The sequence below is a fragment of the Hypoxylon fragiforme genome (assembly GCF_022984875.1).
Source record: "Hypoxylon fragiforme strain CBS 206.31 chromosome Unknown GGS25scaffold_2, whole genome shotgun sequence".
NCBI classification, from domain to species: Eukaryota; Fungi; Ascomycota; class Sordariomycetes; order Xylariales; family Hypoxylaceae; genus Hypoxylon; species Hypoxylon fragiforme.
The window spans coordinates 3,778,949-3,792,911 of record NW_026054757.1 but is presented as its reverse complement, the minus strand read 5'-3'; the positions used below and the strand labels follow the sequence as shown (position 1 = coordinate 3,792,911).

The window sequence follows — 13,963 nt, the reverse complement described above, 5'->3', positions numbered from 1 at the left end:
TTGTCATCTGACTTGAACCGCCCGCTTAGTACTGTGTAGGACCTAGGTAGCTCATGTAAGGATGAAAAATAGAAGGATACAGAGAGTCTGAGAATCACTAACACAACGTATTGATGAATAGCAATAGCTGCTGGCTTCGTATTTCACAGCATGGAATTGTCAGCACTACATATGTCGGTTTACATACATACCTAGTAATCTAACGGTATGTAGGTAGCAACAGCGGTGAGAACACGGAAACTGTGCAGTACTACCCTACATATACAGTACTATCTCGTTAGACTGAGTTAATAGTATTAGATTTGGATATGGATTTGGAGATTTGGAGAGACGAGACGAAAACCGAAAAGAAAATCAAATCTTGACCTGATCAAGTTAGATATTCCGTTATACAATTTGCATCTACTGGGTATATGGGCCGTGCCACGATCTAGTCTGGAGGCCAAAATCCCCCGATCAGCCCTATCCGATAAACCCCCCACCTAAACTCACATGTACAGCCAATGGAGTGGTACCGTACATATGTACTTACATAGGTCACCCCTATGAGTTACATTATGTATGTACCTTGGGTGGTTTATACGAAGTATTGATGCTGTGGTAGATTATCTACATGTTAGAATGTGCATGATGTTTCAGTGGCTTATGTTTGCGTCCATTCGGGCTTTTTCTTCTCCGCAAAAGCCTTCATCCCAATCTTCTGATCCTGGCTGCCAAAGGTGCTGTGGAACACCCGTCTCTCATACTCAACCCCGTCCCTCAGGGGTAGGTCCTGACTCTTGTTCACAACTTCCTTAGCAGCGATGATTGCAACCTTGGAATAGCTCGCGATTGTCTCCGCCGTCTTTAACGTGCCCTCCATCAACGCCTCGTAGCTAGGGAAGGCTTTTGCAGCGAGGCCCCATTCCGCTGCATTCACACCGGTGAAGGACTTGCCTGTCAGGATCAGCTCCATGGCTTTCGATTTCCCGATTGCACGTGTGAGCCTCTGGCTGCCGCCAGCTCCTGGGATGGTGCCTAGTTTGATTTCGGGCTGGCCAAAGTTGGCCGTTTCCGTACAGTACAGGATATCGCACATCATAGCCAGCTCGCAGCCACCGCCGAGGGCATGGCCAGACACGGCGGCAATAATTGGCTTCTTGACCTGGGTTGTGAGTTGGGACCACGACTCGATGAAGCTGTTTGTGTAGGCTTCCGAGAAGGTAAGAGGTGCCATTTCTTTAATATCTGCGCCAGCAGCGAAGGCCTTCTCCGACCCGGTCAAGATTATGACCGAGACACTGTCTGACTTGTTAAAGGCGCCTAGGGCCTCATTAAGTTCGTTTATAAGAGGTGTACACAAGGCATTGAGAGCCTTGGGCCTGTTGAGCGTTACTGATGGAAATGCCTATGTCAATTTAAAAGTGATCTAACAAAGCTACTACCATCATCTAGTCTTACCTTGTCCGACACCTGGCTTAGGCTCTGATACCTGGAGATACTCGTAGGACCTGTTTGTCGTAGCAGAAAACTGACGGACTGTTCTGGGAAGGGTGTACGGCTGAAGGCGCGAGGCGAGCGGTCTCAAGGTCCGTAATGTATTCATTTTAACGATTGGTGCTAATGAGCTGTAGATATGATGGAATTGTTCTATATAACCCTTTCTTTCAAAGCCTTTTCAAAAGAGACTAATCAAGGATAAACACAGTATATTAGAATTAGAATTTTTGGTATGTGTTATGTAGGTTATGCAGTTCATATAATCCTTCAGGCAAGTTCGTGGCATCAGTTGTTGAAGCTGAGAAATGGAAGCTCAGATAATCGGAATGTACCAAAGAGCTTCAAATGTTATCAGTGATCACTAAGCCTATGTACTCCGAAGTCCTATGAGGTCACGAAGCCGAAGCTGGCCGAGGATACAGAACAATTTCCCGCCAGCTGTTCCCACATGCCAAATTACCTAATTCTCAGCTTGCGTGGCCCAAGGTTCAACTTCCATATGTCTGGCTAGGTGTGGCTGTGTAGGCTATTAATTAAAAAATCAAGGTTGGAACTAGTTAACTACGGCATAGTAAATTTTAATTTAGCTGCCACATTGTCCCAAAACGATCACTCTCCTGGGCCCGCAGATCTCCAAAAGTCGCGACTTGCAAATTAATTACATACCATCAAAGAGAAGTCATTTCATCAATTCTCTTTCATACCGTCCGACAACTTGACCAATTCACTCCCTTCCTATACTTGCGTCATCCTATTCAAGCCACCATTCACGTCTATCAAATACAATCTACCTACGTACCCAGCTATTTCCAGATTCGAGATCGCATCTTCGCATCATGAACAATATCGAAGAGGACAACAGCCCTTTTGCGGCCGTCACCACCCATACCTCCAAGATCCAGAGAGTATGTCCCTATTTTTGTTTGCGCACCCAACAGCGACTGCAGATATCTGTAAACATATATAAGTTTTTCTGTAATCTAACACTTTATAGCAATACCAAGCTCTATTAGATAAATCAACACCATTTGTCCTTTACAGATGGGTTGGCACGGGCGCATTCCTAGGCGTGTTCTTTCTCCGCGTGCTCCTGGCCAAAGGCTGGTACATCGGTAAGACAGGCTCTTTTTGTAGCAAAAAATGGAGGCGAACTTGCTTATTGACTATATCTAGTTGCCTATGCGCTCGGCATCTATTTGCTTAACCTATTCCTCGCCTTCCTACAGCCCAAGTTTGACCCCTCGAATGAACTATTAGATAATGAGATGGAAGATGGATCAGCCGGTGGTCTGCCGACGAAGCAAGACGAGGAGTTCCGACCCTTTATTCGAAGACTACCTGAGTTCAAGTTCTGGCACGAGGCAACCCGTGCTATCACTATCGCGTTTGTATGCAGCTGGTTTGAGATCTTCGACGTCCCAGTCTTTTGGCCCGTTCTGGTCATGTACTGGATCATCCTCTTCGTGCTCACCAGTAAGTCCAAACCATCATTGCATTATCACTTAGCTGAAATCTTGTTTGAACAAAGTTACTAACCATATTTGCAGTGCGAAAGCAAATCCAGCACATGATCAAGTACCGCTACGTTCCCTTCACTTTCGGCAAGGCGCGATACGGCAAGGCCAGTGCCTCGTGAAGATGAGTCCTTCTCTAGATCCCTTGGCCATACGGGGACAAAGGGGCAAATGTACCTTTCAAGGCAACACTCAGAAAGGGGAATACGGAATACGGATATAGTCTTAACGAAACGAGTAGCCCACCATAGTTAGGTACGATACATTATAATGATATAAGGTCTCCACAAGAAGTCGAGCATTAGTTCTCTGGGTTCAACTGTATAGAATTACAGGCATTTTGTATGAATTATTAGGAAGATGACGGTCTGTATGGAGTAATGTTGTTGTTAGCTTCGGAATGAATGCTGGCGTATCCGGGATGAGGAACGAAGACAGCATGGATGGAGGCAGACAGGGGCGCAGGTTTGAATCTTCCAGGATCATTAACAAATAGATATAATGCCTAAGAGCAGAATAATTAATCAGCTTAAAAGGTCTTTGTAGATGTTGGCTAATGCATACCTAGTACCGTGTAGGTAGGCGAATCGCCATGGTATCATAGTAGAGACGAGCAGGAGCGCCAATCACTTATACATACATAACTAAACCTCTTTAAAGAATATTCATTAGCTTATCTAATAAAACATAGCTTCCTTTATAGTAATTATAGGGAGCTTTGGCCACTTTCGTACATCAACTCTCTACCACTTTTTTTTTTTTTTGCGACCGCCGAACTTTAGCGGACCAACATCCCGTAAGACAGGTCGCGCGACGCGAATAGCATCCAACTTACAACCTTGTGGCCGAATATTTTTTACAACCACATTGATCCCAAAAACCAAACTCCACTCACATCAAACTTCCACGCCTTACCACCCTTAATCGAGCACTACTACCCCTTTTTTATTTCAATTTCCTGCCTAGGAGGTAGATAGATACATCTGCCACTATCACAAACAAATGGCGTCCGCGTCCCGCAATGGCGAGCATCGCCCTGTCCACCAGGATTTCATCGCCAGAATCCGATTCTCCAATGCGCTACCTCCGCCTTCCAATCCCCCAAAGCTTCTCGACATCCCGAACACTGGCCTTGCTAGCGGTCAATACACGGCGCCAGGATTCGCCTCCAGACTTGCCAGAGAGCAGCCGTTGAATATTGAGGCTGATGCGGAATTGGGCATGCCATTGGACCTGGTGGGAATGCCAGGCGTGTTTGATGGCGACGAAAGCTGTGAGTAGATTCTGAAAGCATAACCTATTGAAGCTTCGAGTAACTAACAAAGAAAATGTAGCCATCCAAGCCCCTTCCCAACCTCCGCCTATCCACCCTCACGATCGAGCCCTCCTTCGAGGTGCTGGTAGTTTAGGCCACCCTAAGCTTGCTGAGGCCAACGTGTCCTTCCTCCGACGTACAGAATATATCTCCTCCGTGGGCACAAAGACTCGCACTGAATCAAGCGCCCTACGAAGCACCCATCCAGTTCCCAAGCGTCCTCTGAAGCGTCCTTCTCCGGAACCTGATGTCGACTCTCCCGCCCACATTAAGCGGAAGATTAACCAAGGTTTTGCTGTAGCTGCAGCAAACTTGAAGGACAAGAATAGGGTCAAACACCCTTCGAAGCGCAACGTGAAGCTCGTTGACGCTTACCCATTGGTTCCCGATCTTGAAGCCTTCCCCGACTCTGGTGCCTACGTCACCTTCAAATTCTCTCATAATCCCCTGACCTCGTCTGGCACTTATGATAAGCGACTTCTCAACAGTATTCTTAAGCCTATTAGCAAAAGTGATGAAGAGGAGGCCGCTTATACCATGGCGCTTCAGGCCCATGAGAGAGACCCGGAGCATGTCCCCAAACCCCAGAATCTTATGGATTATGATTTCTTCCTTTACGATTCTCTAGACACATCCGATCGTTTCCGACAAAAGTTCGACATTGAGAACCCAGATCACGACGATGATTCTCTATACACACACAAGAGCAATGGTAACCCCAACTTCCAGATTCCACGGGTTCGTTCGTATGAGACAGCACAAGAGCTAGAGTTGAACAATCAAACCAAGTATGACGAGGAGGTCGTCCTTGCGTTCAACGACGATGACATGATCGACCAAAAGGCCGTCTTCTATTACCCCATCATGCAGCGGTCCGTCATCAAACCTCAACGTTCCAAGACCCTCGCCCGAACTATCGGATTAGTGCCGGCAGGCGTGGACTTGGAAGAACGCAACGTGGATCAACTAGATGTCACGGTAGATGACCCCTCGGATGATTTCCGAGCGTGGATGAACTTGTATCGAGACCACCCATACGGCAAGGAGGACCCCGAGGATGGAGAGGGAGACGTCGACCAACAGAATGGTCGGGGCAGTTCGCAGCAGCAAGGAGGAAGCCGACGGTCGTCTAGCCAACAACAAGCAGCGGAAGACGAAGACCAGGATGCCGAGGGTGATGAAGAGGATTAGACGCTCCAGTTTGCACCCTAACTATACTTAATTGAGTCTGGACTTTTAACTGAATAAGGAAGGCTTTGGCATGGCGTTTTTCATCTGGGACTGGTTTTGTTTTTGTTTTGCTTGGATGCTTGAAGGTGGACCACACTTTGCAACTTAGCACCTCGGCTTTCTGTCTCGGTGCCTACCTACCTACCTACCTACCTACTTATTTAGGTACCTACGTAAGTAGGTAGGTGCGTATCTAGGCATATCGTGCATTGTGGCTGCTGAAAGAGAGCTGTAGCGTCCAATTAGATAGGTAGCCAGCCAGCCAGCCAGCAGTGAAAATGAAAATCTGAGAGCTTAACCTGTCTAGGTATCTGGTAACTTATACTCACATCCATGGTTACTTACATACTAGCATGCGTGTGTATTTTCAGTCATAGTATTTGTTCTGTGTTTTGAGTAGAGCGCTTTTCTTCTACTTATTAGAACTCATGCTGGCGTTACTTAAGTCGTAGGAGGGGCCTGTGATGTAGAGGGCAGAGCTCATACATAGCACAGCTTGGGTAATAGGGCGTGGTTTATGGCAGGATATATATATGTAAGTGCCAGGCAGGCACCCAGATATCTGTCTGTCTGTAAAAGGTGGCGAGTACCTAGCTTTGTGTCTACGTAGTAGTCTATATACATAGGTCTCTTGTGGCTTTCTAGTGAGGCGGCGGGTTTCGTTTTCACAATAAGAGGGAGGGGTCACGTCCCTTTTTCCTTCTTCCTCCGCACTGTATTCCGTAGTTTGGTAGCTGTCGGTTTACATAAGACTTGTCTAGGTAGGCTCCGTCTTCTATTTCAATGTGACGAAGGTTACATGTAGGCCTAACCAGTAGACAGGTACGTCTTATGAGAGGTGGCTTGGCCTGACGAATACACCAATAATGTAAGTAGACAGAGTCTACCAACTAGGCAATCCGGGAGGGGCCCAACATCCAGGCAAAAATACGGCGTGCCCTTCTTGCCCAACTGGGCCGGGAGGGTAACTACTTACCTATATGAGGGAATATATATACCTCCAAGAATAGGCTGGCTATGGTAAGTAAGCAGGACGTAGCATCCTACAAGTTGAACCTCTCCGCATTGCCTCCCTCCACCATCCTCCCCCTTTTTCACACACACACACACACCCCCAACCTACGCTTCCGGCCAAAAAAAGCAACCCCAGATCCTGCAACCCTTTCTGCAACCTCCGAGGACTCGGCTGGTATGGCCCCACGTGACGGTCCGTCGCATGCGGCGCAGCTATGTCGTGCATGTGTGCAAAGGCTGTCTCGGGTAGGGACATGGGGTGCTGGTCATGTGGTTTTCTTTTTTGGGGGTTTTTTTTTATCTTTCGTAACGCTTAAGTATGTACCTAAGTTAAGTACTACTAATGTATCTACTATCTATGTATGTAGTTATCGTCATGCGATTGCTCGGGTGGTGGTGGGCCTGACATGCCGAGGACTTTGTTTTGTTTGTTTGCAATGGAGTTTGCAATGGAGGATTTGTTTGTTTGGGCACAATGGCACGATGGCACATAGCCTATAGGTATGGAATCTATGGATGAGTGTACTAACCTACGTTATTAATAAGAAAAGGGGGGAGGGAGGGGCGCGATGATACATATTACGTAGTCAAGTCTATCCATCCGATTCCATCGTAGTTTCCATGTGGTAAAGTTGTACCGTTTATAAAGTTAAAGAGAAAATCGTATTATACCTGATTTGTACCTGATTTGTACCTGATTTGATTCTCAATATTTATTCCCTTCAACATCCTTGACTACTTACTTGACTAAGATCTGTGGTTCTTCCCTGGACAAAAGCCTTCAAGACCTGCACTGGCTGCACTGACGTACATACCTACATATAACTGCAGTATTTCTGGGGAACATCCAGAACTCGCACATCATGCATTGCAACCTATCAACTACATCCATACAAAAGTCGTTCGGTACAACCGCTAACGAACAACATCGGGTACATGCACCAAGTACCAACAACATTTGCTATGCAGCAAATGACACCAGCTCACTGCATACTAGACTCCCTACATGTGTAGGTATCTACCTAGCAGTCCTAGCTATCTATTTGACCTGTCAATACTCGGGTAGATTAAGCCGTCGTGTGCAGCTACCAAATGAGGACCAAGATGCCTCCCGAGTCCGAGAGCTACCCGTACCGAGCTGCAGCAAAAGGATGCTTGCCAGGCATGCAAGTTGCCATGGTCGTATTATGTATGCTACATGGTCCACGATCATCACATCGACAAACGGGGACATAGGCACCTAAGTAAGTCTTATACATACATCTGAACTGAATTCCTGTCTACATATAGCTTGGCCAAGCACCTACCTACCTACTGGGTAACTGTGTATAGAGTTTTACAATCGGACTCCATTACTTGAAAACGCCATCCATCACTTTCAAAAATTAAAGCCTATACTTGTTCAAGAAATAATGCAATCTATCCCGGTGACACCACCTGTATGTGCTAATTGGAAGGATGGTGGTAACATCTGCCCTCGCGAGGGCACACATGCTTGCAGGGACTGCAAGCTAGTTCTGGTACGTCCAAATACGATCCCAGATTCTGGTAACTGAATCTAATTGGAAACCTCAAGTACTGTGGTCGTGATTGCCAGATTGAGCATTGGAACGAGCACAAGAAGTCTTGCAAATCCTCACTGATGAAGCCTGATTGGCTCCCGGCGTGGGATCGGGAAGGCAGAGATCCAGCCTGGGCTCGCGGAGAGGCCGCCACCAACTTCTTCAACTCATTCGGGATGGAAAAACATCTCTGGGGTAACACGCCTGCAATGGATGTGCTTCAGCTACATAAGAATGAGGGAATAGCTTATGGCAAGGATTTAGCTATCATGTTTGCAGGTACGTGGCCAGCAATCGTACTGTGCTGCAATACGTTATAGGGAATTACTGACAGAGTATAGCATCGGGAGATTTGAGGAATGTGGTCGAGACTATACAAAGCCTACCAGATCAGTTTGACCAACAAGTCAAGTTGACTATCAATGACAAAGATTTCAGCGTCGTCGCTAGAAATGTTGTGCTGCTACTGTTTGCTCTCACCTCTCTCGACAAGGAGCTTGAGCAAATAAGCGCCGAGAGTTTGGCTGAATCCCTCATTCATGTCTGGTACTCGGCCATGATCACTGAGGATATTCTGTCTCGTCTACAGTCAAGTGTGAAGCCACTCATTGAGGAAGTGTGCCAGAAGATTTCAAACAAAAGCCCGGGTGTCTCGGTAGGAAAGACCTGGAGCTTTAAGTCTGGAAGCACCCTCCGCTTGGTTCTAAAGAAAGAGGATTGGGCTCGTGTACTGTCATTTCTCGAAGTGCCCGAACATTTATCTGCGTCAGGTGCTCGCGCGGTCCGGCATGCCATCGTCCTAGCACCAGAGAGACAGGACTATCGAGAGCGGTGGTATTTCAAAGATGCCACGCCGTCTATGAGGGTTGCTAAACAGCGGTTCAGAGAGGATGGCTTACTCCTACCCTTCGGACATCCACGGCTCGGTTTCAACTGTCCCAACCCGTGAGTTTAGGCCGCGTATTGCATTTTGAGCCTCACTAAGTAGACTCCTCTAATCTGATGTGTACTAGGACTATCTTCCAGGCAGCCGATTCCTGGCCTCTGAACGACCAGGCAAACCCTATGAATGGTTGGCCCCCGAGCAAGGTCAGAGCAACACCATACAGAGCTGCCGAAGACTTGTATGGGAGATTTTTCTCCTATCTTCGCACCACCTTCACAGCTTTTATCAAGCGAGTTGCTACCGTGAAAATGCACTTTGAGCTTTTTAATGTTGATGCCATGGAATTATACCATCTAGCGGAGAAGGGTGTATACGACAGAGTAGAGACATCAAATATTTCGGACGTTGCTTACCTTGGAACATACGGAACCATACGTTGCCTGTCACCCTTTCTCAAGCCGCCGCAGATCAGTCAATATGCCACTCTCATAACAATTTATATGAATGCAGTTATGGAAGCCGCTAGATTTTCCGGAGAGCTGGAAGCGCTAAAAGGCTTCGAAGACATTTTCGACTACTTACCCGTCGAGGATGGCCTAGGTTTCATTGTGAATAGCCAAGGTGCGAAAACCTATCGTGTCTGGGATGCGCGGGCTCTTATCTTAGACGCGGACACACTCTTTGGCAAATACATGACCAAGCTTGAATTCCACCGGATTGCAGAGGACTTGCGGGTAAAGATGAAGGAACATAACACGATCGGAGATCCGTGGCCTACGCGTCTCAAACTTCGTCTGGGGGAGCCTGGTGCCAAGGAGGAATTCTTGTATGCTCTATCGTCATCTTTCATAGGGGCTGAGCGGTGCGTTGAGTGGAAACGGACGGAGTAGGTAGCTCGGGACGGGGTGTCTTGCCAGATTTTGGATGTACATTACCTTGACGAAAGGCGAACGGAAAAAAGGTAGGAAGAGCCGAAAAAGGGGAGGATGGTACAGAGACGATCTAAAAATTGCAGACAAAAATTCAAAAGTATTTGAGGATGCTGTGCCTGCCTACTGGGTGGTGTGTTGAAAATTACAACATAACCCCTATTTTGACAGGACCTTCCACTGCCACTGTTCTCGCGTGAAAGTGCATTCCCAACAGCCTACCTACTCACATAACCCAGACAAGGATTTTTTTATTTTATTTTTTACCTAACCTAGGTAGGTAATTGAGAGAATTAGAGAAATATAGTAGGCAAGCCGAATAAAAAAAAAAGAGAAAAAAAGGGCAAAAAGAAAATAAAACATACAACACCAGGGATTCGCTGGTCGTCACCGACCCAACTACTGATCTGGCGGTATTCGGCTTATCTATGGGAGAGCGGACGGGATCCCGAGTTCTCCGAATCCTGTGGTCGTATGTGGTTGTTTGGTGGGTTGTTGTGGTATATATATATAGGTAGGAGGGTTAGCTTAGCCTATCACTCACTAGGTAACCTAGGTTAGATACTTTCCTGGGTAGAGGTAGTAGAGCCACTAGAGGTATTAGAGGGAAGACTAGTATTAATGGGTGGATATAAGAAAGTAGGTAGTTGGGCCGGTGCTGGTAGGTTAGTGCGTACGTGACAAAAAAAAAGTCGTCGGCGGAGAACAGAACCCGTGTGGTGTTTAGGGCATAGTTAGTTAGTTAGTTATAGGGAGATGAAACATATATATCAGATTCACGGATGCATACCTATCACATATCAATCATCAAATCCGAAGCAGCAGCATAATTATTGATATCGAGTTTTCATTTAGGTGCACAGGTAACTAAGGTAGGTAGGTAGGTAGGTAGGTTACGCAGGTATGTGAGTTGGTTGGTATCTCAAGGTGGGAAAAGGGAAGGGAGGGGGGAAGGAGGGGGAGAAAAAAATCGAACCGAAGAAAACTCGGTGTAGGGACAAACTAGGTACACGAAAAAGCCCAACCCAATCCTCATATCATACCGTCGTGAAAAAATAAAATAAGATAAACATTTATATAGCGTAACACAACCCATACCTTCCTACCTAGGAGGCAGGCAAGCAATCACGAAGACGGGTCAACGGGATACCTTCCGGTAAACTTGAACGTCTTCAACCCCGCGACCAAATCCTGCGTCAACTTCTCCACATCCGCGCTCGCGTACACGCCCTCCTGGGTCTCAGGGTCCAAGCCCGCTCCCACGACAAGCGCCTCGGCAGGTGCGTCGCTGCCCAAGTACGCTAGGGGCTTGCCGAAGAGGAAGGAGGCGGAGGCGACGAGGAGGGGTCGCTGAGGAGGATACAGCGGGGATAGGGTAGGGGTGGAGGAGAAGAGGCCGGCGCCGGAGGCGGACGAGGTGATGACGAGGGCGTCGAAGTCGGTGGCATCGGTGGCGGAGTAGGTTTTTCCGACGGCGCCGTCGGGGGTCAGGCGCTCGGCGACAATGATGGGGGTTAGGCCGGCGGCGGTGAGGGCGGCGGCTAGGTCCGTGGTAGCTGAGTCCAAGGCGTTTGCGCTGTTGTTGGAGGTGAGGGTGGCGAGGATGCCGACTTTGAAGGCGGTGACGCTGGGCAGGGTTTCGTTGGTGATGCTGATGCCGGCGGTTGTGTTGTCATGGTAGTACGTGTCGTCGGGTGCAGGGGCCTCGAGGCCGATGGCGGAGGCGACGCGCACGGCGATGTCGTGGCTGATGCGGTTGAGCTGGCCCAGCACGTTCTGCTTCACGTCGGTCGACTTCAGGTTGCTCGTCTCGAAGCGGATCGCGTTGATGAGGAACTGCTGCTCCACCGCCGTGAGCGAGTTGTAGAATAGTCGTGGCTGCGACCAGTGGTCATCGAAGGATGACGAGAGACCGCGCACGAGCCCGCCGGTGGTGCCGCGAGATGGCGCGCTGAAGAATCCACGGCCCTGGTTTTGGTTCGCCTGTTGCGGGTATCCGCCATTCAGCGTGTTGGGCGAGTCTTGGTGAATAGTTAGTACGAACACCTAGCCATAAAAAAAGAAGAAATGAGGAGGGCTCAGAGGTATCCAGGCTATGGATAAGATGGTGCGAAAGGCAAGACTTACAAGCGGCGGTGTTCTTGTGAATGAAGTTTTGACCAGCGCCGTCACGGTTGTTGTTGTGGATGGGAACCACTGGCCGGTTGATGGGGAGTTGCTCGAAGTTGGGACCGCCGTGTCGGTTCAACTGAGTGTCCAGATAGGAGAAGATGCGGCCTTGTAGTAACGGATCCTCAGTGAAGTCTACGCCTCGGACAATATGTCCCGGTTGGAACTGGAAAATCAAGTCAACTTGCTTGGCTCTTGGCTATCACATGCATAGGAAGGGACTCTTCCAGGGGTCAAGACATACCATGATTTGCTCGGTTTCGGCAAAGTAATTTGTGGGGTTCGTGTGTAGCTTCATCACACCCAGCTTCTGGAGTGGTGCGTACTCCTCAGGAATAATCTTGGTGGGATCCAGCAGGTCGAAGCCAAATGCGAGGGCTTGGTCTTCGTCAACAACCTGGACGGCAAGCTCCCACTCGGGGCCGTTGCCGGCCGCAATCGACTCAAACAAGTCTTGACGATGGGCATCTGCATTCTTGCCGGAGAGAATCTGAGCTTCCTCCCAGTACAAGCTTGCGCGTCCCTGCTTGCTCTTCCAATGCCACTTCACAAGCTTGGATTCACCTTTGTCCGTAACCAGGCGGAATGTGTGGACGCCAAAGCCATCCTACCAGTCACAAGTTAGTCCTTTGAGCCAATAAGAGATATCGGGACCGAGTTAAGGCCAAACTAACCATGTGTCTAAAGCTTCGTGGGATACCAAATCCGGCCATGGCCCAAAAGAGGGTATGTAATGTGCTTGGCTGTTGGGAGAAGAAGTCCCATGCCGAGTCATGAGCAGTGGCTGCCTGGGGGATTTCACTATCCGGACTCGGCTTAACCGCGTGAATGAGATCCGGGAATCTGATGGCATCTTGGATGAAGAACACTGGAATATTGTTGCCCACAATGTCAAAGTTGCCTTCGTCGGTGTAGCTAATTTGGATATTAGTAAGCCTTCATTATAAGAACGGAAGAGAAGTAGGTGTCTTACAATCTTGTAGCAAAACCGTGAACATCACGCACCGTGTCGGCGCTTCCTCGGGATCCTGCTACGGTAGAAAACCGTACAAAGACCGGAGTTTCTTTTTGGGGGCTGCTAAGGAATGAGGCTGCCGTTAAGTTGCTCCAGTCACCATAGCTCGTGAATGTGCCGTGCGCGCCGGCACCTCTGGCGTGGACTGGTAATAGAATTAGTTAAAATGTAACATGGTCAACATCTACTGTTTGGCTGGGTAATTAAGTACCTGCTCGTTCAGGGACCTGTACTCGTATTAGTATAGCCGTTATGGTGGTTGCCAAACCCGACCGCCGAGTATAGACCTCTCAAAGCTTTGCGGGTTTGGCTATGGGAAGAGACATCATCAACTTACTCGTTCATGGTCAAAGTGGGTGATCTTTTGACGGAAAATGAAGTCTTCTAATAAGGTAGGACCTCTCTCGCCAGCTCTCAGGCTGTCTTGTTCTTGTATTTGTCCACCTACGTCATCAGTAAAGTATCCCGTGTTGTCATCGATCATGGCAGCCGACACTGGGGTGTCGACGGCTCCCTCTGCTCGAGCGCGAAGAGCTCCCGGGTCGGCAAAAGGGCAACCTCCAGCAGAGACAAGACCCAAGAGCCCAAGAAGGGCAGTTTGGGTGATGATATGACCCATATTGACCTTGAAGGGTATATAGGAAATTAAAGGAGGGTAGAGGGTCGAGTACGTGAAAGAGAAGCACGACTTCGTGTAGACAATGGAGGGGCTCCTGCGGTGCTTTATAACGGACGAGACAAACAAGAATAGACTTACATGGAAATTTGGAGCCAAGCACTTTCCTGAGGCTCTAAGGCGGGCATAATTCAGTAATCAGAGGTCTTACAGTCATTCCAACTACTTACTTAA

At 48.3% G+C, this 13,963-nt stretch overlaps 6 protein-coding genes across 6 annotated transcripts; 4 read left to right on the top strand and 2 right to left on the bottom strand.

Moving 5' to 3' along the window:
• Nucleotides 1–361: 361 nt before the first annotated feature.
• On the bottom strand, nt 362–1,904 carry GGS25DRAFT_147603 (ClpP/crotonase). Its single transcript, XM_049256371.1, has 2 exons — nt 1,441–1,904; nt 362–1,374 (listed from the first exon to the last, which is right to left on the bottom strand). The coding sequence occupies exons 1-2, from the start codon at nt 1,583–1,585 to the stop codon at nt 644–646; spliced, it is 876 nt and encodes a 291-aa protein (XP_049120605.1). The 5' UTR covers nt 1,586–1,904; the 3' UTR covers nt 362–643.
• A 60-nt stretch (nt 1,905–1,964) lies between these two features.
• Nucleotides 1,965–3,576, top strand: GGS25DRAFT_478266 (retrieval of early ER protein Rer1). The gene is made up of 4 exons (XM_049259918.1): nt 1,965–2,384; nt 2,474–2,591; nt 2,653–2,952; nt 3,027–3,576. Exons 1-4 carry the CDS (start codon nt 2,316–2,318, stop codon nt 3,113–3,115), a joined length of 576 nt encoding a protein of 191 aa, XP_049120604.1. The 5' UTR covers nt 1,965–2,315; the 3' UTR covers nt 3,116–3,576.
• A 168-nt stretch (nt 3,577–3,744) lies between these two features.
• GGS25DRAFT_478264 (RNA polymerase II-associated) lies at nt 3,745–5,944 on the top strand. Its single transcript, XM_049259917.1, has 3 exons — nt 3,745–4,266; nt 4,328–5,824; nt 5,888–5,944. Exons 1-2 carry the CDS (start codon nt 3,996–3,998, stop codon nt 5,497–5,499), a joined length of 1,443 nt encoding a protein of 480 aa, XP_049120603.1. The 5' UTR covers nt 3,745–3,995; the 3' UTR covers nt 5,500–5,824; nt 5,888–5,944.
• GGS25DRAFT_478263 (uncharacterized protein) lies at nt 5,945–7,161 on the top strand. Its single transcript, XM_049259916.1, has one exon. The coding sequence runs from the start codon at nt 6,556–6,558 to the stop codon at nt 7,051–7,053; it is 498 nt and encodes a 165-aa protein (XP_049120602.1). The 5' UTR covers nt 5,945–6,555; the 3' UTR covers nt 7,054–7,161.
• Nucleotides 7,162–7,880: 719 nt separating this feature from the next.
• On the top strand, nt 7,881–10,082 carry GGS25DRAFT_147543 (uncharacterized protein). Its single transcript, XM_049256370.1, has 4 exons — nt 7,881–8,072; nt 8,129–8,393; nt 8,456–9,059; nt 9,128–10,082. Exons 1-4 carry the CDS (start codon nt 7,965–7,967, stop codon nt 9,888–9,890), a joined length of 1,740 nt encoding a protein of 579 aa, XP_049120601.1. The 5' UTR covers nt 7,881–7,964; the 3' UTR covers nt 9,891–10,082.
• Nucleotides 10,083–10,759: 677 nt separating this feature from the next.
• GGS25DRAFT_478258 (catalase 3 precursor) lies at nt 10,760–13,852 on the bottom strand. Its single transcript, XM_049259915.1, has 7 exons — nt 13,451–13,852; nt 13,325–13,340; nt 13,072–13,258; nt 12,773–13,013; nt 12,343–12,705; nt 12,057–12,264; nt 10,760–11,950 (listed from the first exon to the last, which is right to left on the bottom strand). Exons 1-7 carry the CDS (start codon nt 13,730–13,732, stop codon nt 11,055–11,057), a joined length of 2,193 nt encoding a protein of 730 aa, XP_049120600.1. The 5' UTR covers nt 13,733–13,852; the 3' UTR covers nt 10,760–11,054.
• Between the last annotated feature and the right edge of the window lie 111 nt (nt 13,853–13,963).